Source organism: Ambystoma mexicanum, chromosome 11, assembly GCF_040938575.1.
Source record: "Ambystoma mexicanum isolate Mex_15411 chromosome 11, UKY_AmexF1_1, whole genome shotgun sequence".
Lineage (NCBI taxonomy): Eukaryota > Metazoa > Chordata > Amphibia > Caudata > Ambystomatidae > Ambystoma > Ambystoma mexicanum.
The window spans coordinates 1,213,380,792-1,213,407,512 of NC_090934.1; the positions used below are offsets into that span (position 1 = coordinate 1,213,380,792).

The 26,721-nt window shown below is 45.6% G+C and overlaps 1 protein-coding gene across 3 annotated transcripts in view; it reads left to right on the top strand.

Moving 5' to 3' along the window:
• LINGO1 (leucine rich repeat and Ig domain containing 1) overlaps positions 1-26,721 on the top strand; it is a 6,683,609-nt gene that overhangs the window by 6,084,301 nt on the left and 572,587 nt on the right. For all 3 annotated transcript variants that reach the window (XM_069624566.1, XM_069624565.1, XM_069624568.1), the window contains one exon: positions 13,712-13,770. In XM_069624566.1, the coding sequence (XP_069480667.1) occupies positions 13,738-13,770 (33 nt within the window). In that variant the 5' untranslated portion in view covers positions 13,712-13,737. The remainder of the gene's footprint in view (positions 1-13,711; positions 13,771-26,721) is intronic.

Below are 26,721 nucleotides of genomic sequence, written 5' to 3' on the forward strand. Positions count from 1 at the left end.
AACATGTTTGGGGATGCTTTTGGTCTCGTGCAGAAGGGATGTGGCCTAGCAGTTCGGGCTGGACTGCCCCATTTGGGGTGGGGCCAAGCCTGATTTGCATATGGTCTTTCCCTTCTGTAATGGCTTGGCAGGCGAAGAACGGTGGTCTGGAGGGTTGCCCAGAGCATTGCCAGTGGTTAAGATTAATTCTAAACCTTCCAGCCATCACCTCTTTGTTTTTGCTATGTCACCCCGAGTGGGACGGGTATGCCCAGACGTGGGTCCCGTGCCTGCTGGGCCTAGAGACCCAAGCTACTCCTCACTGATGAGCCCCAGCAAGGGCGAAACATGTTTGGGGATGCTTGTGGTCTCGTGCAGAAAGGATGTGGCCTAGCAGTTCGGGCTGGACTGCCCCATTTGGGGTGGGGCCAAGCCTGATTTGCATATGGTCTTTCCCTTCTGTAATGGCTTGGCAGGCGAAGAACAGTGGTCTGGAGGGTTGCCCAGAGCATTGCCAGTGGTTAAGATTAATTCTAAACCTTCCAGCCATCACCTCTTTGTTTTTGCTATGTCACCCCGAGTGGGACGGGTATGCCCAGACGTGGGTCCCGTGCCTGCTGGGCCTAGAGACCCAAGCTACTCCTCACTGATGAGCCCCAACAAGGGCGAAGCATGTTTGGGGATGCTTGTGGTTTCGTGCAGAAGGGATGTGGCCTAGCAGTTCGGGCTGGACTGCCCCATTTGGGGTGGGGCCAAGCCTGATTTTCATATGGTCTTTCCCTTCTGTAATGGCTTGGCAGGCGAAGAACGGTGGTCTGGAGGGTTGCCCAGAGCATTGCCAGTGGTTAAGATTAATTCTAAACCTTCCAGCCATCACCTCTTTGTTTTTGCTATGTCACCCCGAGTGGGACGGGTATGCCCAGACGTGGGTCCCGTGCCTGCTGGGCCTAGAGACCCAAGCTACTCCTCACTGATGAGCCCCAACAAGGGCGAAACATGTTTGGGGATGCTTGTGGTCTCGTGCAGAAGGGATGTGGCCTAGCAGTTCGGGCTGGACTGCCCCATTTGGGGTGGGGCCAAGCCTGATTTGCATATGGTCTTTCCCTTCTGTAATGGCTTGGCAGGCGAAGAACGGTGGTCTGGAGGGTTGCCCAGAGCATTGCCAGTGGTTAAGATTAATTCTAAACCTTCCAGCCATCACCTCTTTGTTTTTGCTATGTCACCCCGAGGGGGACGGGTATGCCCAGACGTGGGTCCCGTGCCTGCTGGGCCTAGAGACCCAAGCTACTCCTCACTGATGAGCCCCAACAAGGGCGAAACATGTTTGGGGATGCTTGTGGTCTCGTGCAGAAGGGATGTGGCCTAGCAGTTCGGGCTGGACTGCCCCATTTGGGGTGGGGCCAAGCCTGATTTGCATATGGTCTTTCCCTTCTGTAATGGCTTGGCAGGCGAAGAACGGTGGTCTGGAGGGTTGCCCAGAGCATTGCCAGTGGTTAAGATTAATTCTAAACCTTCCAGCCATCACCTCTTTGTTTTTGCTATGTCACCCCGAGTGGACGGGTATGCCCAGACGTGGGTCCCGTGCCTGCTGGGCCTAGAGACCCAAGCTACTCCTCACTGATGAGCCCCAACAAGGGCGAAACATGTTTGGGGATGCTTGTGGTCTCGTGCAGAAGGGATGTGGCCTAGCAGTTCGGGTTGGACTGCCCCATTTGGGGTGGGGCCAAGCCTGATTTGCATATGGTCTTTCCCTTCTGTAATGGCTTGGCAGGCGAAGAACGGTGGTCTGGAGGGTTGCCCAGAGCATTGCCAGTGGTTAAGATTAATTCTAAACCTTCCAGCCATCACCTCTTTGTTTTTGCTATGTCACCCCGAGTGGGACGGGTATGCCCAGACGTGGGTCCCGTGCCTGCTGGGCCTAGAGACCCAAGCTACTCCTCACTGATGAGCCCCAACAAGGGCGAAACATGTTTGGGGATGCTTGTGGTCTCGTGCAGAAGGGATGTGGCCTAGCAGTTCGGGCTGGACTGCCCCATTTGGGGTGGGGCCAAGCCTGATTTGCATATGGTCTTTCCCTTCTGTAATGGCTTGGCAGGCGGAGAACGGTGGTCTGGAGGGTTGCTCAGAGCATTGCCAGTGGTTAAGATTAATTCTAAACCTTCCAGCCATCACCTCTTTGTTTTTGCTATGTCACCCCGAGTGGGACGGGTATGCCCAGACGTGGGTCCCGTGCCTGCTGGGCCTAGAGACCCAAGCTACTCCTCACTGATGAGCCCCAACAAGGGCGAAACATGTTTGGGGATGCTTGTGGTCTCGTGCAGAAGGGATGTGGCCTAGCAGTTCGGGCTGGACTGCCCCATTTGGGGTGGGGCCAAGCCTGATTTGCATATGGTCTTTCCCTTCTGTAATGGCTTGGCAGGCGAAGAACGGTGGTCTGGAGGGTTGCCCAGAGCATTGCCAGTGGTTAAGATTAATTCTAAACCTTCCAGCCATCACCTCTTTGTTTTTGCTATGTCACCCCAAGTGGGACGGGTATGCCCAGACGTGGGTCCCGTGCCTGCTGGGCCTAGAGACCCAAGCTACTCCTCACTGATGAGCCCCAACAAGGGCGAAACATGTTTGGGGATGCTTTTGGTCTCGTGCAGAAGGGATGTGGCCTAGCAGTTCGGGCTGGACTGCCCCATTTGGGGTGGGGCCAAGCCTGATTTGCATATGGTCTTTCCCTTCTGTAATGGCTTGGCAGGCGAAGAACAGTGGTCTGGAGGGTTGCCCAGAGCATTGCCAGTGGTTAAGATTAATTCTAAACCTTCCAGCCATCACCTCTTTGTTTTTGCTATGTCACCCCGAGTGGGACGGGTATGCCCAGACGTGGGTCCCGTGCCTGCTGGGCCTAGAGACCCAAGCTACTCCTCACTGATGAGCCCCAGCAAGGGCGAAACATGTTTGGGGATGCTTGTGGTCTCGTGCAGAAAGGATGTGGCCTAGCAGTTCGGGCTGGACTGCCCCATTTGGGGTGGGGCCAAGCCTGATTTGCATATGGTCTTTCCCTTCTGTAATGGCTTGGCAGGCGAAGAACAGTGGTCTGGAGGGTTGCCCAGAGCATTGCCAGTGGTTAAGATTAATTCTAAACCTTCCAGCCATCACCTCTTTGTTTTTGCTATGTCACCCCGAGTGGGACGGGTATGCCCAGACGTGGGTCCCGTGCCTGCTGGGCCTAGAGACCCAAGCTACTCCTCACTGATGAGCCCCAACAAGGGCGAAGCATGTTTGGGGATGCTTGTGGTTTCGTGCAGAAGGGATGTGGCCTAGCAGTTCGGGCTGGACTGCCCCATTTGGGGTGGGGCCAAGCCTGATTTTCATATGGTCTTTCCCTTCTGTAATGGCTTGGCAGGCGAAGAACGGTGGTCTGGAGGGTTGCCCAGAGCATTGCCAGTGGTTAAGATTAATTCTAAACCTTCCAGCCATCACCTCTTTGTTTTTGCTATGTCACCCCGAGTGGGACGGGTATGCCCAGACGTGGGTCCCGTGCCTGCTGGGCCTAGAGACCCAAGCTACTCCTCACTGATGAGCCCCAACAAGGGCAAAACATGTTTGGGGATGCTTGTGGTCTCGTGCAGAAGGGATGTGGCCTAGCAGTTCGGGCTGGACTGCCCCATTTGGGGTGGGGCCAAGCCTGATTTGCATATGGTCTTTCCCTTCTGTAATGGCTTGGCAGGCGAAGAACGGTGGTCTGGAGGGTTGCCCAGAGCATTGCCAGTGGTTAAGATTAATTCTAAACCTTCCAGCCATCACCTCTTTGTTTTTGCTATGTCACCCCGAGTGGGACGGGTATGCCCAGACGTGGGTCCCGTGCCTGCTGGGCCTAGAGACCCAAGCTACTCCTCACTGATGAGCCCCAACAAGGGTGAAACATGTTTGGGGATGCTTGTGGTCTCGTGCAGAAGGGATGCGGCCTAGCAGTTCGGGCTGGACTGCCCCATTTGGGGTGGGGCCAAGCCTGATTTGCATATGGTCTTTCCCTTCTGTAATGGCTTGGCAGGCGAAGAACGGTGGTCTGGAGGGTTGCCCAGAGCATTGCCAGTGGTTAAGATTAATTCTAAACCTTCCAGCCATCACCTCTTTGTTTTTGCTATGTCACCACGAGTGGGACGGGTATGCCCAGACGTGGGTCCCGTGCCTGCTGGGCCTAGAGACCCAAGCTACTCCTCACTGATGAGCCCCAACAAGGGCGCAACATGTTTGGGGATGCTTGTGGTCTCGTGCAGAAGGGGTGTGGCCTAGCACTTCGGGCTGGACTGCCCCATTTGGGGTGGGGCCAAGCCTGATTTGCATATGGTCTTTCCCTTCTGTAATGGCTTGGCAGGCGAAGAACGGTGGTCTGGACGGTTGCCCAGAGCATTGCCAGTGGTTAAGATTAATTCTAAACCTTCCAGCCATCACCTCTTTGTTTTTGCTATGTCACCCCGAGTGGGACGGGTATGCCCAGACGTGGGTCCCGTGCCTGCTGGGCCTAGAGACCCAAGCTACTCCTCACTGATGAGCCCCAACAAGGGCGAAACATGTTTGGGGATGCTTGTGGTCTCGTGCAGAAGGGATGTGGCCTAGCAGTTCGGGCTGGACTGCCCCATTTGGGGTGGGGCCAAGCCTGATTTGCATATGGTCTTTCCCTTCTGTAATGGCTTGGCAGGCGAAGAACGGTGGTCTAGAGGGTTGCCCAGAGCATTGCCAGTGGTTAAGATTAATTCTAAACCTTCCAGCCATCACCTCTTTGTTTTTGCTATGTCACCCCGAGTGGGACGGGTATGCCCAGACGTGGGTCCCGTGCCTGCTGGGCCTAGAGACCCAAGCTACTCCTCACTGATGAGCCCCAACAAGGGCGAAACATGTTTGGGGATGCTTGTGGTCTCGTGCAGAAGGGATGTGGCCTAGCAGTTCGGGCTGGACTGCCCCATTTGGGGTGGGGCCAAGCCTGATTTGCATATGCTCTTTCCCTTCTGTAATGGCTTGGCAGGCGAAGAACGGTGGTCTGGAGGGTTGCCCAGAGCATTGCCAGTGGTTAAGATTAATTCTAAACCTTCCAGCCATCACCTCTTTGTTTTTGCTATGTCACCCCGAGTGGGACGGGTATGCCCAGACGTGGGTCCCGTGCCTGCTGGGCCTAGAGACCCAAGCTACTCCTCACTGATGAGCCCCAACAAGGGCGAAACATGTTTGGGGATGCTTGTGGTCTCGTGCAGAAGGGATGTGGCTTAACAGTTCGGGCTGGACTGCCCCATTTGGGGTGGGGCCAAGCCTGATTTGCATATGGTCTTTCCCTTCTGTAATGGCTTGGCAGGCGAAGAACGGTGGTCTGGAGGGTTGCCCAGAGCATTGCCAGTGGTTAAGATTAATTCTAAACCTTCCAGCCATCACCTCTTTGTTTTTGCTATGTCACCCCGAGTGGGACGGGTATGCCCAGACGTGGGTCCCGTGCCTGCTGGGCCTAGAGACCCAAGCTACTCCTCACTGATGAGCCCCAACAAGGGCGAAACATGTTTGGGGATGCTTGTGGTCTCGTGCAGAAGGGATGTGGCCTAGCAGTTCGGGCTGGACTGCCCCATTTGGGGTGGGGCCAAGCCTGATTTGCATATGGTATTTCCCTTCTGTAATGGCTTGGCAGGCGAAGAACGGTGGTCTGGAGGGTTGCCCAGAGCATTGCCAGTGGTTAAGATTAATTCTAAACCTTCCAGCCATCATCTCTTTGTTTTTGCTATGTCACCCCGAGTGGGACGGGTATGCCCAGATGTGGGTCCCGTGCCTGCTGGGCCTAGAGACCCAAGCTACTCCTCACTGATGAGCCCCAACAAGGGCGAAACATGTTTGGGGATGCTTGTGGTCTCGTGCAGAAAGGATGTGGCCTAGCAGTTCGGGCTGGACTGCCCCATTTGGGGTGGGGCCAAGCCTGATTTGCATATGGTCTTTCCCTTCTGTAATGGCTTGGCAGGCGAAGAACGGTGGTCTGGAGGGTTGCCCAGAGCATTGCCAGTGGTTAAGATTAATTCTAAACCTTCCAGCCATCACCTCTTTGTTTTTGCTACATCCCGAGTGCATACTTGACCTTTTGGGAACTAGCTACTCATTACGCTCCTAGCGCTGACTTAAACCATAGAGAACCCTTTCTTGAAGCAGATTCGATGCTAATTCACCACTGGAGCAATGTGACTCAACCCTCCTGACTCTGGATCGAATGCCGAAAAGCGTCAATAAGCCGGCCACGATGCTGCTGAGTGTTAAGAGCAAGTAATACAGGTATTTGCATTTGTCCTGCCCCTGTGGTCTTCCTTAAATGGCTCTAGTGCTCTATAAGCCTAACCTGTTGCCATTTCAATACACTTCCAAGAGCTTTCCATATTTTGATGCTCAAATCAATTAACTGCACCCGTGTCTTCATCCAGAGGTGCCCTTTTGCTCCTAAAATCTACAAGCTCCGATTTACATTTACGGGGGTGGGTTTTTACAGCTTTAATTAGTTGTGAGCATTGTTAGTTTTATTACAGTTCCTATTTGTCTAGAAAATTGTTTGGACATTATTTTATTTTGGTGCCACCATACTATTGTTGGTGTTCCAAATGTATCAGGTCACAGTTCTTGAGGCCTGCACTATATTTTAAGAGGATGGCTACAGTAGTGCGGCAGGCTGGATTCCTCTTGGGCCAAAGCTGGGCTCCTCTGGGAGTTAAAGGGATGGTCTAGTAAAAATGTTTATTTAAAAAATAGATAGGCAACATAAAAAAAAAACTAGCATTCCCCGTTTTAAAACTTCCTATGTAAAATTTTGAGCTATTCAAGCTCAAAATTCGCAAAAGCAAGCACATGGGCGCATCCATTTTGTGAAATGGAGGCCCTCCTGTGCTGGCTTTTGCTTTTGCGGCACTAATGAAGGAAAAGCCAGCCAGCTGTAGTAAACAAAGGCTACCGCTGGGTGGCTTTCCCTTCATTAGTGCTGTAGGCGGAGGACGAGGACCGGAGACCAGAGCAGGAAAGCTGTAGCTGAATCTCGGTAAGTGCTATTTATTTTTTTTTAACAATAAGCACTAGCTGCGTTTTTTTTTTCTAAGTTTTCCGGGCTGGAGGAGCCCGGAAAACTTAGAAATAAAACCGCAGCTTTAAAATGTTGTATTTATGTTTGCGGTCGCTTTTGAAGCGACCGCAAACATAAATACAACGTTATTGTGTTGGAAAACGCTGCGGTTTTTCTTTCCAAGTTTCTCAGGCTCCTCCGGCTCGGAGGAGCCTAAGAAACTCGGAAAGAAAAACTGCAGCGTTTTCCAACACAACCGCGTTGTTTCTGCCTGAATCTGCTTTCCCATTTGGGGCTCTCAGGCTCCGAAGCCCGAGAGCCCCAAATGGGAAAGCAGATTTAGGCAGACAACGCAGCATTTAGCATTTCCCATTTGGGTCTCTCGGGCTGCCCACGGGGAGCCAGAGAGCCCCAAATGGGAAATCAGCAGCAGGTAGAAACACTACGCGGCATGTAAACATAACCGCGTGTGTTTCTGCCTGCTGTGGCTTTCACTTTGGGTCTCCGGTGCTCCCCTAGCACCGGAGACCCAAAGTGATAGCCACAGCAGGCAGAAACACACGCGGTTGTGTTGGAAAACGCTGCAGTTTTTCTTTCCAAATTTCTCAGGCTCCTCCGAGCCAGAGGAGCCTGAGAAACTTGGAAAGAAAAACCACAGCGTTTTCCAACACAATAACGTTGTATTTATGTTTGCGGTCACTTCAAAAGCGACCGTAAACATAAATGCAACGTTTTTAAAGCTGCGGTTTTATTTCTAAGTTTTCCGGGCTCCTCCAGCCCGGAAAACTTAGAAAATAAACCGCAGCTAGTGCTTATTTTAAAAAAATAAATAAATAGCACTTACCGAGATTCAGCTGCAGCTTTCCTGCTCTGGTCTCCGGTCCCCGTCCTCCGCCTACAGCACTAATGAAGGGAAAGCCACCCAGCGGTAGGCTTTGTTTACTACAGCTGACTGGCTTTTCCTTCATTAGTGCCGCAAAAGCCAGCACAGGAGGGCCTCCATTTCACAAAATGGATGCGCCCATGTGCTTGCTTTTGCGAATTTTGAGCTTGAATAGCTCAAAATTTTACATAGGAAGTTTTAAAACGGAGAATGCTAGTATTTCTTTTTTTATGTTGCCTATCTATTTTTTAAATAAAAATTTTTACTAGACCATCCCTTTAATTTGCATAATCCAGACTTCTGTAAATCCTCACAAACTCGGCTGCAGTTACCTTGTCCTGGTACGACGGCCTGCTTATACCAGTTTGCCAGAATTTGTTGTGAATTTGGTGACCATGTTTGAGAACTGAGCTCCGCTTATGCGTTTCATTTCTTGATTTGGGTGTTTTGTGGAATGCCGTTGTCATCTTCCAGTTGTTTCTACGCATTTGGTCTGCCTTGCGCGAAAGGACATGACATGAATGTAAAATTACATAAAAAAGCAAGACATAATATAACCTGACTTATCATAACAAGCATGTGTAACATGCCTGCTTTATATCCAAAATGGCTGGGGTGGGGAATACATAACACAAATCAATGAACATGAGCAAAACTCCCTTAATTGAAAAACTGCCATTTGGTTGCAAAATTGAAATTGGAAAAGGGTAATTATAAAACAAATACACAATGGTGCAATAGGGTTACTTGCAGATACATTGTAGAAGGGAGTAGGGAAGTAGAAGTCCAACAATGGTGTGTGTGTGAGGGGGAGTGAAGATTCTGATAAATGCAAAAGATAGGTGTTTATTAGAACAGCCCACTTTCATGATAACATTTCAGACAAGCGTGAATTTGAGAATCAAAAACACATAAATCCTAAAAGGCCAAAATGGCATAAAATGTTCCATCAGATGAACATAGATTGGCGCAGCTTAAAATAGCATAGAATATGTTATGCTCATAAAGGTGGAAACCATTTGTTATGCTATAAAAGTGAAAAACATTTACTTTTCGTAAAGGAATGTGTGGGCTCCTTTAGTGAGAATGGACATGGTGAAATGTCTTGTTCTGCTGGATGGTTCTCACCGAGGAGGGCCTGCGACCACATTTTAGCTCCCTCAACCGTACCAAAGATGAAATATCAATTTGCACGTCGGTGAAGAGAAAGTCCCATCACCCTCTAAATGGGCCTTGGTACTCCTGGGTCAGGAAAGGCACTCTGAAGCACATCAGGACACTGAGGCTGGATTTCAAAAGATAACAGTTTATTCTTTTCAGCAGACCAGGACACAGCATACAGCACACCAAAGAAAGCTCTGCAACTCCCAACTTCCCTCAGATTTCAGCTCCTTTTATAATCTTTTAAAAAGTGAGATAATGCAATGATCAATATAAAACATCCTGATTCTCCTTAGTACCTGAAGACAACCCCTTTTCCAATCCCTGATTGGTTGCCATAGCTGCCACTCAGAACTAGTCTTAACAGGTTTTACCAAGCTCATTCTACACCAGTGGACTCTCCATGAACTTCTATGAAAGTATTATCCACTGACATCATCATGATTAGCACAAATCGACCATTTTGTATGCCAAAACATCCATTTTAGAGTTGCCTGACTTGTCTTATCAAAAATGGCCACCAAATTACAAAATGCCTGACCAGCCTATTTTTACTCAGAACTTAGTCCTGCTCAATTTCGAATCTGGATTGTTTGATCATTTATGATAAACATGTACAACTTGACATATTCTCTACTGTGCACGACATTCTGACCACACAAAATAGATTGCTTTTCAAGCGCTTTTCTAAAAGGCACTATATTTCTGATTTTCACAGTATTAGAGTAATTAATCAACCCGAATAGTTACATACATTCGGTTTGAGGGGGCTGCAGTTTATCTCCTATACAGTCAGTTTGAGGGGCATGGGCAGCTACTCCCCCCCGTACATCGGTCTGAGCGCACCCACTCGGGTGGTCCAGCACCGACATGGTAGGCAATTCTCTTCTGAACAAGAGTACCATCAGCAAACCCAGACACATATTTCTGCCGTGTTTCCCATCATCATTGAGATCTGACAGTGGTGCTGTGTCTGTTAAGACACAGAAAGCAAGGGGTCTGTGTCTGGAATACCCTTATTTGCTTTGGGTGCAACCCCAAGTGTTTCAAAATGTGCCCACATTTTCCAAAATACTGAGAATCAACATGGCAAAAAGTTAAACACTTGTATAGACTGGGTATTCCAAATATTGAAAAAGATTTAGGGCATAATGTTCTAAAACATGCAAATTGCATGCAGGGGACCACAAATGTCAGCCCTTACTTCCTGTTGGATCTTCTGCACATAATTATCAACACTTGTAAAGCACAGTGTAAAGGTGAAGAGCAAATCAATGCAAAACCTGCTTTCCTCTTCAATTTTACTCTCCGCTTTGTGAGAAATAAAACACAGCCTGCAAATTGGGCTTTGAAGGCAGCGTTTTCATAATGGATTCTAATGGAATCCACTGGCTACTTATCAGGAGAAAATTCAAGGCATTTTCTATTAGAATCAATTGGTTTTACACCTGTGTGAACATCTCATGCAGGAATAAAACCATGTGCTCTTCCAAGATGGAGCTTTTCTGCGCACCTATGCCTTGGAACAATAGGACAATTAGGCAAATGGTTAAATGGAGGTGTGTAAGCCATACACTTTGCTTTAACTCCTGAATTGAATGTAAACAATGACCACCTTAGACTTTATTTCAAAGAAAGATGTGTTGGCCATAGTATTTTGGCAGATACAAATACAAGTTTGTGCTTTTTAATCAAGCTGGAGAACCAAAGAATATGATAGCATTTTTCCTAGCATTAATCCACAGAAAGCTTGGGGAAATCTGTTGCTGAGTTTTGTGCAGTCCACCACGCTGCAGCACGTTTTATTATGGGAGCATGGAAATGTGACCTAATTACCCCATCCTACACAAACTAAATTGGCTTCCACTCCAAGCCAGGATACTGTTCAAGACTGCATGTATCTTATGCAAAGCAGTCACCAGCGTACCTGGCGCCTAAGCTCCGCGTATCTGGAGGCACACACTCTTTGCACAGCAAATTGACCAACCGGCTTGAATCACAACTCGTCTGCAAAGAGAGGACCCACAAACAATCCTTCTCTTGTCCTGCACCCACCCTCTGGAAAGCGATCCCGGTGTCATCTTGAAATGGCCCACAATTCTCCAATTTCGCAAATCTCTCAAAACATGGCTCTTTCAACAACACCTGACCAAGGACTAATTCCAATGGATGATCATATCGACACACAGACCTCACAGTACTGCAGTTCTGTTAAAAAATGCCAGCCCCAATGTCGGCTATCCGCACTCTGTACAGAGCTCTGCTGCTCTACACCTAGGTCAGCACTTAAAACAATAAAATAAAAAGTAAAAATATTGAATGAGACTTTCATATTGGTTGAGCATAAAGTTTCCTTAAGGATGATCTGGTTATTGGCGATTAAACATGGGCAATAAAAGCCATAGACATGGATAATGCAAACACTGTTGTAACGTGTTTAACAGGCCTGTGGACAAGAGGCACACTTGCAGGGCCAGATATGTAATTTTAATTGGATCTGAGTGGAGGGAGCCAACCCAACACTCTGATCGTGTTTTTTTTTCTAAAATAATTAACTACCCCAAAGCACCACTTATAACCTGGCAGCGGCTTGAAGACGCTGGTTGATTCACTGTGTTGAACACCTCAGAGTGGTGCAAAGATTGTGTAATTGCATATGTTATACCGGGTATGTGCGAAGAGTCTCAAGAGGTCTTCCTACTGGTGGGATGCCTGTTACTGGAGTATGTTAAAGGCAGTGGCACTATTGCACACGCCAGAAAATACTTGTGCACTAATGTGAAAAAGAGCATTTTCCTCAGATTGAGGATCAGCCTAATAATTACACAAGTTAAAGCACTTTGACAGAATTAAGAAAACAATCTGCTGCATTCAGAGGTCCATTAGGAAAGGCAGACTCATATGTATTTATTTATTTCATTTCTAAAGCGCACTAAACCCAGAGGCATCAGGGCGCTGTTACAACCAGTTACACAATCATAAGACAGATTATCCGGAGAGAGGAAAAAGCAGCAGTACATCAACCAAAGTGTGTGGTTTAGGCAAATAGCCAAGTTTTTAGAGATCTCCTAAATATAATACCCACAACGCAGAAAATGGCACTGAAACAAAACAGAGAGCAGTGAATGGCACAAGTAGCCAAGCTCATGCAAATGACGATAATGAACAAGACCTTGGGCAAAGCCTATCTCTCAGTGTAGTTTACTTTCAATTACTACAAGTCTCAGACGTCCTGTTCCACACAGACATTTCATTCCAACTTCAACAAGCACGTTGAGGCCATATTAGTGGGATAAAGGTGCTATATACATGACAAACTACTACTACGTCCTCTTCTCTCCACAATGCATTATCTATTCTAACCCACATGTGGTCTTATCTTACCCTTTAGTGTGGTGATGATGCTCGTTAGCCAAAGGCCCATTGGGGCACAACTTGCAGCCCGTGGGCCCAATGCAGCCCTCAGGACCTTATTTATGGCCTCCCAGGTCACATGTGTTTAATGGTGAAGTGTTGCCTAGCCTAAAGTCAGTCAGTCAGTCACTAAGTCTGTCATGTCAGGTGTGTTGCTATTTAAAAACATGATTTCAGTCCCATAATACAAACACATGAAAGTGGCAATGCCACTAAAACAAATGTATCATGTGTTAAAAAAGTAATAATTATAAAGTACACTTCAAAACCGTACCATTTTTAAATCTAGAATTGTGCACTGATTTCCCCCTCGCCCCACCCATCGCTTCCCATGAATAGTTTGTGCCACCGTATGGGATTGTGCAGTATATCCCCCCACCATCTGAGAAACTCCCTGTGCAGCCCTGTGATAGCCTGAATCGAATACACTTCAATTTCTTTATTCCTAGTGTCAGTCTGCTGATTGTTGTTGCTAGAGTAGAAATTATTGTTCATGTTTCAAGTATTTTGAATGAGTCTTTGTAATCATTTCATTATTTTCTTTTTGTTTTGAAGCTGGTAACCTGGTATCTAACAGGGATACCATGAATTCTCTTATAGCAATGATACATTGAACCGGAGTGTTACAGCATCCACAGTTTCTACGCCTTACACAAGAGAAATCTTTCAATCTTTATAAAGGGGGAGTCACCTCTTTTTACTTGCTCTGAAAATGTATGTTAGGTTCTAACCAATGTGTGTCTTGATTATTAATTGTTTATGTAGATGTACATTTTTAAATTGCAAGACTGCATACATAGATCCTCTCCAAACCTAGCATAAAGAACTTTTACAGAATAGAAAAAGAAATCTGTTTTAGTGTTGGAAAGGAATCTTTTGATGCAAGCTGGTCATGGATTGCTTTTTTTTCCAAACACATCTTGCACAATGCAAAATCCCCTGTTGCATTGATATTTTTAGAAACTGGTCAGCCACAAAGGTGTTTATCATCAAGGTGGCTTTACAGATGCAGTTTTCCCTCACACACTGAGTTGTTTATTTGTGTGATCTTGCAGCTCGATAAAGTAGACGAGCAGAACAAAGTGCAACAGCGATTCCAAGTAAAGGGTTCAGCTGCGATCAAATCACGATAGAAATGATCTTTAATTGAAAGGTTGATCCTCCTGGTTAATTGGTGATATCTGACTTCTGCTCTCGCTCCTCTTTCTTTGCAGGTTGCGAGCTGGCCAGGACGGGGTGAATGAGTGTGCTCCAAATGAATACATGCTTTGAGGTTAGTGAATATCCAATTGAAGCAAGGGTCCCAATCATGTGTTCCGTTTGAGACCCCTGCAAAATTCTCTGCTTTCCAATATTTCTTAACCTTTCTCAGTCCTAAAAGGATAGTCTGCCAAAATCTTGACACATTTCTAAGATGTGCAAACTTAGGTCCTTATTACGAGTTTGGTGGTATCAAGGCAGTAAATCCTGAAGCTGAATTACCGTTACCACCACTTGGTCCAGCAGAATTACCACCAGATTACAAGTGGTGGTGTAAATCCCCATTTGTATCGAGTCCATAGGACTCTATGGGGATTGTTTGGCAGAATTACTGCAGCGGTAAATACGCTGCGATAATTCCACCGATTTTGCAGATTTTTCATCTGTGAGTTGGAGGATTTACCTCCAGCAATTTGCTGGAAGTAAATCCCCCAGGATAGGAAAAGTGGTGGTAATTCTGTTACCACCAATTTGTTCCTGCTCCACCATACTTGTAATGAGACCCTTAGTTTCTTATGGCACTTTGTGGAAGGTGCTCTCTTACTGCACTAAGATGGCAGACTTGTGTTTTCTGCAACAAAGAAACATCAATTGAATAGCTGGTAGGGGTAGTGTTTTCCGTTGGTTGGCCTGTAGTCTAGGTGGATCTTCAGAGCAAAGCTTATGTGAGAACCCCATGTTAAGCTCATGCAAATATCGTTCCCACGTATATCAATTATTGCACATTGATGGTAAGGTAAATAAAAAAGTGCTCCTGACATGCAGCTAATTTAAACCTGTCATTTCCAGTAAGAAATCCCGACATGTCCACATTTCTATTTATGATGTAGCACTGCCACACTAAATGGTTAATTCACACAAAATATTTATTGCGCGAACATGGTTCATTTGAGTTCATTCAAAAAAAAAGGAAACCGAAAAAAAACAAATTCATGTGGCTCTTTGCAACAGTAATCAACAGTCATCTCCAATTTGGAGGCAATGTACATACTTACTGTACACATTGCAATATACAGCAAAGTCATTTAAAGTTCCAGATTTCAAAATAAAGACAAAACATTACATAAAAATGAAAATAAATATTGCTGACAATAATGATGTGTGGCTGTGACTCGAGGAGGCAAGGTCAGAATGCAAAAACACAGCTAAGGGTGAAAGGTTATTATTATGCAGAATACAAATAAAGTCACATGTTTCTTTTAAACACCACATATAAGGCCTATATGGATGCATGGCCCCTAGATCGCTTTGCTCATGCTTCATGTCAAAATGACCAGGGTCCATGTCCTATTGGGTTAATGCTGGTAAGGTGACAGTTCTGTTCTGAAACATCGGTCTATTTTGGATGTATAGAATAATGTAATGTGTGTCTTTTAACGAGTAGAGTGCTCTCTGCTTCTGTAAGAAAAAATGGCTGATTTTGACTCGCTCCTTTGGGAATATTTTTTTGTCTGAATCACAAACGTTGCCACTGTAGTCCAGGGCGCCATGGCACAGCTAGTAGCCTGGCGACAACGATGAGTAGGGGGGAGTTTGATAGGCATGAGATGGGAGGGCGCAGGAGGTGTGTTTGTCTTTTGGCCCTTTAAAACCAGAAATATCTATGGTTGCTGTCAACATAGCATTGAATCGTTCAATGCCGTCTGGTTCGTGCCTTTATTTGCTAGTGGGCTGGTAATTTTCCTTTTCATATGAACTCCATGTACAGTTGCAGTGCACATGGAGTTCACGACTTTCCTCTTTGTTTCTGCCATCTCTCTTCCCCTTCTCTGTTGATCTTCCCTGCTGATCTCCTGTCTGATACAGCATTGGTTACCTGGCTACCCCCTCTGAACCTTTGACCCAGGTCCCTGCCCTCCCAGTCGTTCACTTGCACTGCCTCCTAGCAATCCTGCTCATGGGGTTGTATCTGCAACCCTACAGTCCCCCTACTTGCTGTTATCCAACACCTGTTGTCTGCACTTAACCCTTGCACTGCCACCTGTTGACCACACTCTTTTTTTCTATTCCTTGATCCTATGTCACGCACTTCTCCTCCTCCCTTTCCCCTGGCACTTGTCCCCCTCCCTCTCCCCTAAACTTGCGCAATCTCAATGTCACTTGGCCTAGTAAGATGGCTGTCTTGTCCTCCCTTGTTCACCTCTCTTGCCTCGTTGCGCCTTGAAACACTAGTGTATAGGTGCGCTATAAATAAAATATATATCATATAATAGTGTGATGCATTTTCAAGCCGACTAGTAATATTTGGTCTCTAAGAAAATAAAATTTTCTATCCTCAAAATTGAACACAAACGGCATAAAATAAACACAATGTTGGCCAATGATATTTACGGAAGGTGACGGACGGACTATAAATTGTGATTCATCCTGATTTTTGGCAGGCCAAGTCTATCCAAATTCATCTGAAGGAGTGCAGTTGGGCGATTGAATTCTATGGCTTGTAACCTATTGCAATAGGATCATAAACAGGGGCCCTCATTACAACCTTGGCGGAGGACCATGGTGCTATTAGCACCATGGTCCATGCCGCTAAGGTTACGATTCCGCCATGGAGGACGGCGGAATTACCGCCCCATTCCAAGGTGAGTGGGGCGGTAATTCACCATTCACCATTTGCCCTTCCCCATTCCCATTTTTGCCCCCATAGGGCATAATGCAAATGGGGAAGGCGCTAATTACGGCACCGTAAATTACGGTGCCGTAATTAGCTCCAAAGTCCCTTTGCGGGTTGGATTTTTAACGCCTGCTAAAAGCAGGCGTTAAACACCAACCCGCAAAGGGACACTTGTAATCAGGCGTTAAGGGTTAACGGCGCCGACGGCGCCGTTAAACCCTTAACGCCTGAGTTGTAATGAGGGCCAGGGTCTCACCCGCCCAAAGACAGATTTGCTTGCAACAGCCCCTAACTCATTTATTGATTAAGGAGGTTGACAGAAACTGACCCCCACCTTCCACTGCTTGACATCAGCTGGTGGTCAACATGTGCGGAAGCATGCCTAATGCTGCAGCGTTGAACATAAGGAAAGGGCATTTTAAGAGGGGCATGGGGGGGCTGCAAGGGACATTCATAGGGGAACCCCCACGATGAGGGGACATCAATGAGGGGACAGAGAAAGTGACCACGGCAGTGTATGCCGGGGAATAACGTGCTGCACCATTTTGCCTTGTGTTTCACATATGGAGAGCAAATGTACATGTTGACCCCCCAGGGGTCGCGCATTATGCACATGCTTGTTAAATTGCACTCATTCCAAGCACATTCAATGGGGATCAGTTTGCGTTGAGCAATAGACCCATAGATCAAAATAGGAATATCAATGTATGTACGTCTGAGTTATATAGCATTGCCCCCATGCTGTTAATCCCTGATACTCCTAATAGTTTCTTTTGTGAATGGACTTGTGCTAGACAGGGATACATGTTCTGGGGACTCCCTGCAGTCTCTTAAATAGCATCTTGCACCAGTTCAGAGGTATTTACAAAAAGCATGCAGCCCCAATCTATGTATAACCCTACATTCACCCTCTTTCACATTCAGTAAGGTAGAGGGGAAAGGGACTAGCAGAACAGTTAATAATAGTAGAGTGTAGTCTAACTCCAGACCTCGAGGGCCAGAATACTAGTGTTTTCAGGACACCCCTCATTAATATTCATGAGATAAATGTGCATACACTGATTCTAAATGTATGCAAATTTGTTCTCACGAATGTTAATTAGGGATATCATGAAAACCCATCCGGATTCCGGCCCTCAAGACCGGGAGTTATAGAATCCTGGTGTAGAGTCACTTGCAATCAATCCAATGGACCCATACACATTTTTTTATTTTTTTATTTGCGCGGTTGAAGTCGAAGAGAGATAGTGTGGGCGTCCCAGAATGTAGGAAAAATATTAAGGATCACATGGTCCTGTGGAAGAGCTCTGGATCCCTTAAAACTTCATCAAGTCTTTCTTACCAGGGTTTTCCCACAATTGATAAGGGAAAGGTCGATTCATTTGCTGTTTAAATGAACAGCTCCCCGCCTTTCGGAATGGCCTGGTGAAGTCTTGCTGTGATATTGTGCAATGCTACAGATGACGGAACGGGTGCTGGAAAATTTCAGAGCTTGACCTTTGGAAACACACTCCCCACCATAGGTCCAAGATGCCTATCGCGGTTATTGTGCTAATGTTCCTTAGTACAAGTTTGTTTTTCTTATATTGCATTGTGAGGGTGCTCGAACCATATAGTCAAAAAGGCCCAAATATTGGCATATTTAAAGGAACTTCTGAAATATGGATACAAATTCAAACTTTAGAGTACAAAGACTCAACTGTATTCAGTCCATCCTAAAAGATGCAAAATATTGTTCATGTGTTATGTTCTAAACAATAGTTTGATCATTTCTTTGGGCCTCATTATGAGGTGGGAGGTAAGGGATTACCGGCACGGGTAAGGGCCCCGGTGCCGGTAATCCCTTACCTCCCTACAACGAGTTCCCTTTGCGGGTCCTTCCTTAACGCCTGGTTTTTGCAGGTGTTAAGGACGGGACCTGCAAAGGGACTCTAGAGCTAATAACGGTACCGCAATTTGCAGTACCGTTTTTAACGCCTTCCCCATTCCCATTGAGCTCTATGGGGGTTCAAATGGGAATGGAGAATGGCCCTGTTGAATGGGGAATTACCGGTCCCTCCGAACTCGGAATGGACCGGTAATTACTCCATTCATCACAGCGGAGTTGGAAGGGTTTTGGAGGCAGCCATGGAGCTAAAAGCTCCATGGCTACCTCGAACCTCGTAATGAGGCCTATGCGTTGTTGTAACATGTTCAAACTTTCAAGACATTAGAACACATAGGGCATGCATGTTATCATTTAGTTCATGACTTCGGCTATATATTGTAAGCATCACAGAAAACACACACCTCTTGTATCCCTGCTCCCGCTATGTTGGCACACCAAGAGTGGGTAGCTACATAGATAAAGTGCTGTTCTCTAAAATGGGTGTGGGGTCCTCCTCTTTGCAAGTTTGAAACTTGTGGCCCAACCAACTTGCCATTTCATGCTTCCGCGCTTGATATCCCAAGTACTATTCACAATGGGGTGATAATAACACCTGTTGTTACAGTGCTAGAAACTCGAGTCTAACATGAAGCATTTCATAAGAACACAGCCTCATTACGAGGCTTGCGCTCCCGTAATGAAGGGTGCGGGTACAGGACCGGCACCGTTCATTACGGGATGCCTGATTATGAGGGCCCCTAGCAGGACCCGGAACAGACGTCTTGTAAAACCAGACGTCCTTTCCGGGTCTCGTTAGGGGACCAAGGAGCTAATAACGGCCCGCTATTATGGGCCCATTATTAGCTACGTCCACATTCCCATTGAGCCCTATGGGGGCTCAAATGGGAATGGGGAATGGTTCTGTGCATGAGGAATTACCGGGTCCTCCAAGGTCGGAATGACCCGGTAATTCCTCATTCACAGAACCCGGTACTGGAACCCGGTATGGAGGCAGCCATGCCCTTATTAATACTGACTACCTCCATACTCGTAATGAGGTCCAATGTTACCATCATTGGCTTTGAACTTTCTTCCCATCTCCATTCCTCACACTGGGGGTCATTACGAGGTTGGAGGTAACCATGGTGCTATTAGCGCCATGGCTGCCTCCAAAACCTCACTGACTCTGCCTTGGATAATGGAGCTATTACCGCCCCATTCCAAGGTTGGCGAGGCCGGTAATTCCCCATTCACCAGGGCCCTTCCGCATTCCCATTTGAGCCCTCATAGGGCTCTACGGGAATGGGCAAGGCGCTAATAATGGTACCGCAAATTGCAGTACCGTTATTAGCTCTGAGGTCCCTTTGCGGGTCCTGTCCGTAAAACCAGGCATTAAGGGAGGACCTGCAAAGGGAACTCGTAGTAGGGCGGTAAGGGATTACTGGTACCAGTGCCCTTACCGGTACCAGTAATCCCTTACTGCCCAGGTCGTAATGAGGCCCACTGTTTGAAAGCTAGCAGCTTGATGTGTATTTTATTTATTTATTTGATTTTTTTGCACAATGATAACTGGTTATAAGAAAGAGACTAGCATTATGTTATTTAAAGAAGTCTCTTGTAATTGATGTATTGCTGTTACATTTCTTTGGCACAATTTGGTAAACTGTTGTGGCTCTTAAAAGCTTAAAAGTTTTACATTAAAATTAGGCAATGCTATGTGTATTTTGGAAAATAAACGTATTGATTGATTTAAAGAATGTGGGGGTATGCAAAGGGAATACATTGGAAGCATTGCTTTTTAAAATACGGAATAAATATCTTGTGCTGGGTATCGGATCTTCCATAAAATGTGTTAGTTTGAGCAAGGCTACTGTTTTTGAAGCATCTCTGGATGCCCCCTACAGGATTGAAATCCTGACAACTTACTTTGAGTTCACAAAAGTTGAGGTGAATGTGGTGGATTGTTCATGCAAAGTAAAAAAAAAAAATCTTTAATGGGAAAAGACATTAGTAGGAAAGCGGTTGGAGGCGTGCCTTAAACTGCATTATTTCTTCAATTTTTTTTTTTTTTTAGCTGAGTCAACCTGAGCTTTGACCCGTTTCCGCTTTGGCGTGTGTAGCTTTTTCTAAAAACTCCTACATCTAGTAACTTTTTTTGGGGTAGGGAGTTTTATCTCAATTGTCTTTAATTTGCTAGCAAATATGTTCTCCCTGTGTAAAGAGCTGAAGCAAAACAAGTTGCAGTTTCTTTTCTTCAGAGTGCCGCGTTCAAGCTCTTACATAATGCCAGATCATGTTTCTTTCTGGGACAAGAGAGCTCCTTCAAGTTCTCAAGGTTTCTAGATGAGCCACTGGTCACTATAGACATTGTTCAAGTTTAGTCGGGTCTTGGCTTTCGTTTTTCGAATCCACATTTTTATTCTGGCTTAATATGAAGACCAAAGCTTCAAGACTATACAGTTGAAGATGGGACAGTCAATAAGTGTTGATTAGATGAACAATCAACTCTTAGCGGATTTTCGCTAAGGAGGGTGCTTGGTTTGGCAGTAGTGAGGTCAATGATAATTCCTTTATCATAAGTTGTTTGTGTGCAATATTGATTGAGGCCATTATCCCAGTCAAATGCTGAGAAGTGGGACTTTTGGGCATCAGAGCCATCTCCCCAGTGGAGCTCAGAATTCCTAGGGAACATATGCTCATTGTGTTCTGTGATGTGTTTGATGATTCATCGATCTATTGTTTCATAAACAACTTGTTATCCTTTGGGGTTGTGGGTATGTAACACACATCCTTAACTTGTATTAGTATCACAATAGCATTATGCGACAATACAGTTCAGCCAGGATAAAAGTAAATAAAAAAGAGAAAGCACATTTAATATCATTAAATTAGAGATTTAAAATTGAAATAGCTCAACCACATCAAACATGTCCAATCTATCTTCTTTTAAAGCACACAAGTATATAGTTACTTATTTGCAAACCATTGCAGGCAAATAATGATGAGTATAGAATGTATCAATTATCTAGTTTCTGTCAGGACAGACCTAAAGAGGGGCTTCCAAGAGATTTAACATCTTTTTTCCTGTGTAACAAAGCACAGTGGATATATTTGCCCCATAATGGACGACATTCATGTCCTTAGTTGACTTACAGGAATCCATTGCAACACTAATACTACGTATGTGTGCTAGATTAAAGATAAGCTTCAAATATCTGGTCCTTAAAGTCTTTAAGCCATCACACAATAACATAAAATGTAGAACCGTGTCTTCGCCCTGTCCAGATACTGTGAAAATACTTGAATTCAGTCTCCCCCAGGTGCTATTAAATTTAGCTACCCTCAATGTACCCCTCTTTAGCTCCATATAACGTGCCTATGCATAAGGCAGGGTGATAATATCTAAGTAACCCTCAAAGCCAAACTTGGGTGTGTTTAGTAAGTACCTCCGGACCCGACCCCAGCTTAAAATATGCTTCCTCAACTTTTCTCCTTGATAAGATTACTCCCACCCTTTTTACTCTAGCATCGCTTTCGTTTATCAATGGATGCCAGATACATTGATAGGCAGTATAAATCCTTAACTCATTAAAAGGTGATGATTTCAAATTGATCACAATCAATTCAAAGAGAAGGAGGATTGGTAGAAAATGGGCCTCCCTGTTCAACCATTAAACAGAATTAGGGCAATGGACCACCAGTTATTTCTTTCTTCCTTTACAAGGTGAATAATGCTAAATCCCTGAAGGATGTGGGGGTCAATTATGGTCTGATCGAGGGTTCCATGTTTGAGGAAAAGAAGGTTGAGATTGCAGTCTTTGAACTCATTCGCTATCATGGGCAGAAGATGACTTGCAGTTGCGAACTCTTTTTTTGCAGTATATAAGGAGAGTTGAGTGGTGGGGGAGATTATGAAGCTAGATAGATATATGTCTAGGATATGTATGGGCAAGAGTCTCTGGTAGTATTAGAGCAACTGTCTCTAGTTGTGGGGAGGAATGGTAATGTAAAGGGTTTGTATTGCCTTACAGGCATATGGTTCTGATGAGTGAGGTGGGAGTTTGAGGTGTGGCAAGTTAAAGAGTGGAATGTGAGGATTTTCAGCAATCATTGTTTGGGGTCATACGTTCTAGGGTTTGTATGTTCCTCTCATGTTTGGAGCATTATGTCATTGTTAGGGATGGCTGGAATTCGGGAAGCCCGAGTGGTCACCCTATCCTTATTTAGGATTACCCATTCTGTTTAACTGGATCTGGGTTGAACGAGACATTTGGTTGAGGATGTCTTGGTGGGCTCCCTTTCATTTCCCCTGGTCAGCAAATGTGTAGGACTGGAGAAGGACGGCAATGATCCCGAACGAGTGTGACACACTGGCCATTGTAGGGTGTCGTGCCGGAGAAAGCTAGGTGCACAAAGTTCTTCAAGTGCTGACGTGATCTGCTTGGACAGACATCTATTAATCTAAAGATGGTATCTTTGATATTCACATGTTCCTGACAGTAATGAGCGATGTCAGTGTTTTGGTAGTTTCAAGGTTCATGTTCTGACTGAAAAGCCCCTCCAAAATCCGCCTTTCTCCCCCTCTTTAGCTGCATTTAATGTGAATCTTTATGATCTGTTGGGAGTTTTTGAAGATGGATAATTTGTAATGTAAGTTGGGAATTGAAGTAGGAAAATGAGAAATGTTATCTAGATTTAATAATGTATATTGTGGGTGATTTCGGTGTCGAGTTTCCATGTTTCCTGATCTCAGAACCTTATATAAGATTATCTGTTTGAGAAACACTGTGTCCATTTTATGTTTTCCATTTGTATCAGAACATTCTAAAGAGTATGATGCAATTCTATTAATTGTGGAGGTAAATTCAGAGCTTAGATACAGTGATGTCCTCAGCAGATCAAGAGGTGTATTAATGTCACTATATGTTGCAAGGATTCCCTGTTGAGTTGTGAGAGAGGGCGGGGGCGTGGCAGTGAGCGGGAGGTCGGATCGCATGGATATCTTGGATGTTCAATGCGATTGAAAACTACCAATACATTTGTCATGTGCTCATCCTTGGGCTGAGTTCTAACAGTACCTTTTTTGAAGAGTCTGATGTTGAGCTTCAGGGCGTCCTTCCTGCCTTTGCCAATAGAGAGCTTATGGTCTCGTGGGAATTTTGAAATCCTAAGAATTTGAAAGAAATCGAGAAACGTGCCATGGCTTACTATAGGCTTATTTATCTAAAATAGAATGCATGGTCGCAATCTTTGAAATGGAATTCAGGCCATCCACACCAAGTAGTGTTTTCTAAGTGTATTTTGACCGCACATTTGCATGCCATATTTTGATTCAAGGCTTTATGGATAAAAAATATCCTCACTGTTATAGTCAAATTTCTTTCGCAAAGATCTGAGTAGCCTGTGGGTAGGAAGGTGAGGCACGATGGTATGATTGTGCTGAACATACATTTAAGCATGCTTTCTTATCGTAATAAGCAGGTGACAGATCCATATACTACTATTAAGACCTTCTTTAGATAGTCCTGTTAGAGGACTGACTCAGTAGTAGAGCGGTCTTGAATTAGGGCAACTTTCACTTCCTTGAGCTTGTTGTAGGGCAGAGGGTTAGAACAATTACAGAATCATCTGTTTCTTGCTACTTCTCCCCATGATGTCATAAAATAAGATCTGCCCCACTTTGCTAATCATTACATTGCAGAGGAAAATGATTGAGTGGAGTGGTTCAGCATTTGACTTACAATTTATTAGGGTATGTGTTTACGTGTTTAAGCTGGGGGCTCCAAGTCAGTTGCTCAAAACTACAAAAACAACCCTTGTTTTCAGGTTAACCACAGACTTAGGCCCTCATTACAAGTTGGCTGGTCCAGAAATAAGGTACTGGTAACAGCATGTACTGGCACTTTTGCAGACCGGCCAACTCCAAGTCTGCCAGTAGGGTCTGTGATCTATCAGCAGGCCTGCACTACCGGTAGATCAGGCCCCTATAGCCAGACAACTGCCACTATCACAGAGACTGGTATTACCCGTGCCTGTAATTGCTCCAGACCCATCCCATGAAGTCCTTATGGAGTCCAATGGTTTCGACAGAAGGCAAATAATGCTTGTTCAACAAGCAGCAATCCGTTGGGGATTCAAAAGAAGCTTTGAAACAGGCGACATGCAGGTGCTCTCGGTGTGCTGGCTTGAGGGCGTCTCAACGCGTTCATTCAACTGTAGTGGTAAGCCAGTTTGGGTCCAGTGACGTGGGGCGTTTGAAAGTTATCAGATTGCCGAAGAACAGGCAGTCGATGTGGAGCCGGTGGATCAAAGGGGTTCGGAAACATGCACAGTCGCAGGCAGCTCTGTTGTGCCATGCAGGGGTTTGAAACGTCAATAGAGCAGTTGATGCAGCCCGAAACTGGTTCAAAGTGATTGACCAAGCCCAAGACTAATCTTGCTGAACATGTAGCGCAGTGGGGCCTTGTTGATGGCCTCAAGGGAAAGTGTTTCACTTACAAGTGGTTCACTTACAGTGTTTCACTTACAGTGTTTTGCTTATAGTAGTTCAGCAGCAGGCAGGCTTTCCAGTAGCGGGTCACCCCAAATGTTGGGATTTGGGGAAAGGTTGTGTTCCCTCTTTGGAGATCATTATCTTCCACCCCACCAGTGATTAGGAACTTAAGACTGGTACCCCAATTAGGTTCCAAAGAATTATTTGTTTGAAATGACACCATAGATGATTCAAATAATGGGTTGGGCTACACCCCTTATACAGTCAGGATTCCATAGCGGATTGGTCCACCCTAAGTCTTCTGTAAGATGCATATCCTGACTGATGTAACAAGTGTCTTGCGTTGAGCTCCCATAGTGCTTTGCCTGCAGAAGGCTGGGTGGGGGAACAGGAAGGAAGGAAGGATAGTGTAAATATTTGCAAGATGGCAGGTCGCATCTCTTGGATTCAGCTCCTCCCCTGAGCTTTCCCATATTTGCCAATGCCTCTGTCTGCCTGAGACCAAAAAGACTCCTGACATTAGCCCCCTGGTGTGACTTTATTATTTGGTAGATATCCCTTTTGACGTACCTAGATACCAACCCACCCGCTGCGGGAATGTTGCATGCTCCAGGAAGTTGTCAAGGCTACCCAAGCAGAGAACAAGAAGGCGCCCAGGGCTCGCCCAGCATCATTTGGGTGAGCCCCTAGTCTTAGAATGCGATACGCATAAGCTTTGATAATTGTAGGAGTCACAGGAATCCAGTCGCTGATAAAGTGTCATCAGATGGTTTTGGCGATAATCCATTTAATGAAACCGGATGTAGATTCAAATTTATATTATCCAAACGTCCACCAGTCTTTAGGGGATACACAACTATATATTACGTAGCTCATGGAATCTCGCTGTTAAAGACAGCTGATGGCAGTTGGAATTAATTTGGAGTCCAGCAGTCTGTTGTGAAGAATGCACGTTTATTGTGTGGCTGAAATGATGTTAAACTGTCAGGGAGCTGCTATTATGCCAGTAGACAGGGCCCAGGCAAGAGAACCCATGTCTGCTATACGTTCAACATTTAGAAAGTGAGGCCTGATTAGCAGATCTCACTTTCTGAGAGAGAAAAAAGCAGCAGCATTTTACGGAGTAGACATTTCTTTTAAATATAATGGGTCTGTGCAACCACCAGACTTCATTCCATCACATGCCCAAACGTACACCGTCCCACATTCAGTGGATAAGCGACATTTAGGGAGACCATCCTGATTAATGTTTGTGGGAAGATCCCATTTTTATATTTTATGTTGGAACACCGGTGTGCACAATTCTTGGCAGAAGGAGTAAACAACAGAGCTTGATCGGGGCATCCAACTTTGATTCCATGTGACCTATGTCACACCACCTACAACTATTGGACCAATGAGTGATGTCTCCTTCACAGTGCATTTCACAATGCAACATAAAAAGCCAAAGGAAGCCTCCACCAAATTGTCCTTGGTTTATACTATTCACTGGCACATCCTTCACAATGGCCGATTCAACAAGTTTGGAGGTAGCCATGCCACTATCAGAGGCATGGCTACCCCCTTACTGGCTACCGTGTCCCGGATCCTCGAATGAGGAATTACCAGGCCATTCCAAACTTGGAGGACCCGGTAATTCCTCATTCAAGGAACCCAGACCCGGTACATCCTCATTCTCATTCGAGCCCCCATAGGGCTCAATGGGAATGGGGAGGGTGCTACCAACAAGCCCGTTAATAATGGGCCCGTTGTTAGCACCCTGGCCAGCTTGCAGGACCCGCTAAGGGCCCCTCGTAAAACCAGGTGCCTTTAGCGGGTTCCTTCGAGCAGACTCGTAGTGAGGCGTTAAGGGGTTGACGGCTCCGGCACCTTTTCCGGCGCCGTTAACCCCTTAATGCCACACTCGTAATGACTCCCATTGTGTATGACAGCATGATTTTTTTTGTTCAAATGGTGCAGTTCATAAATGTATTTAAAATATGCCATAAAA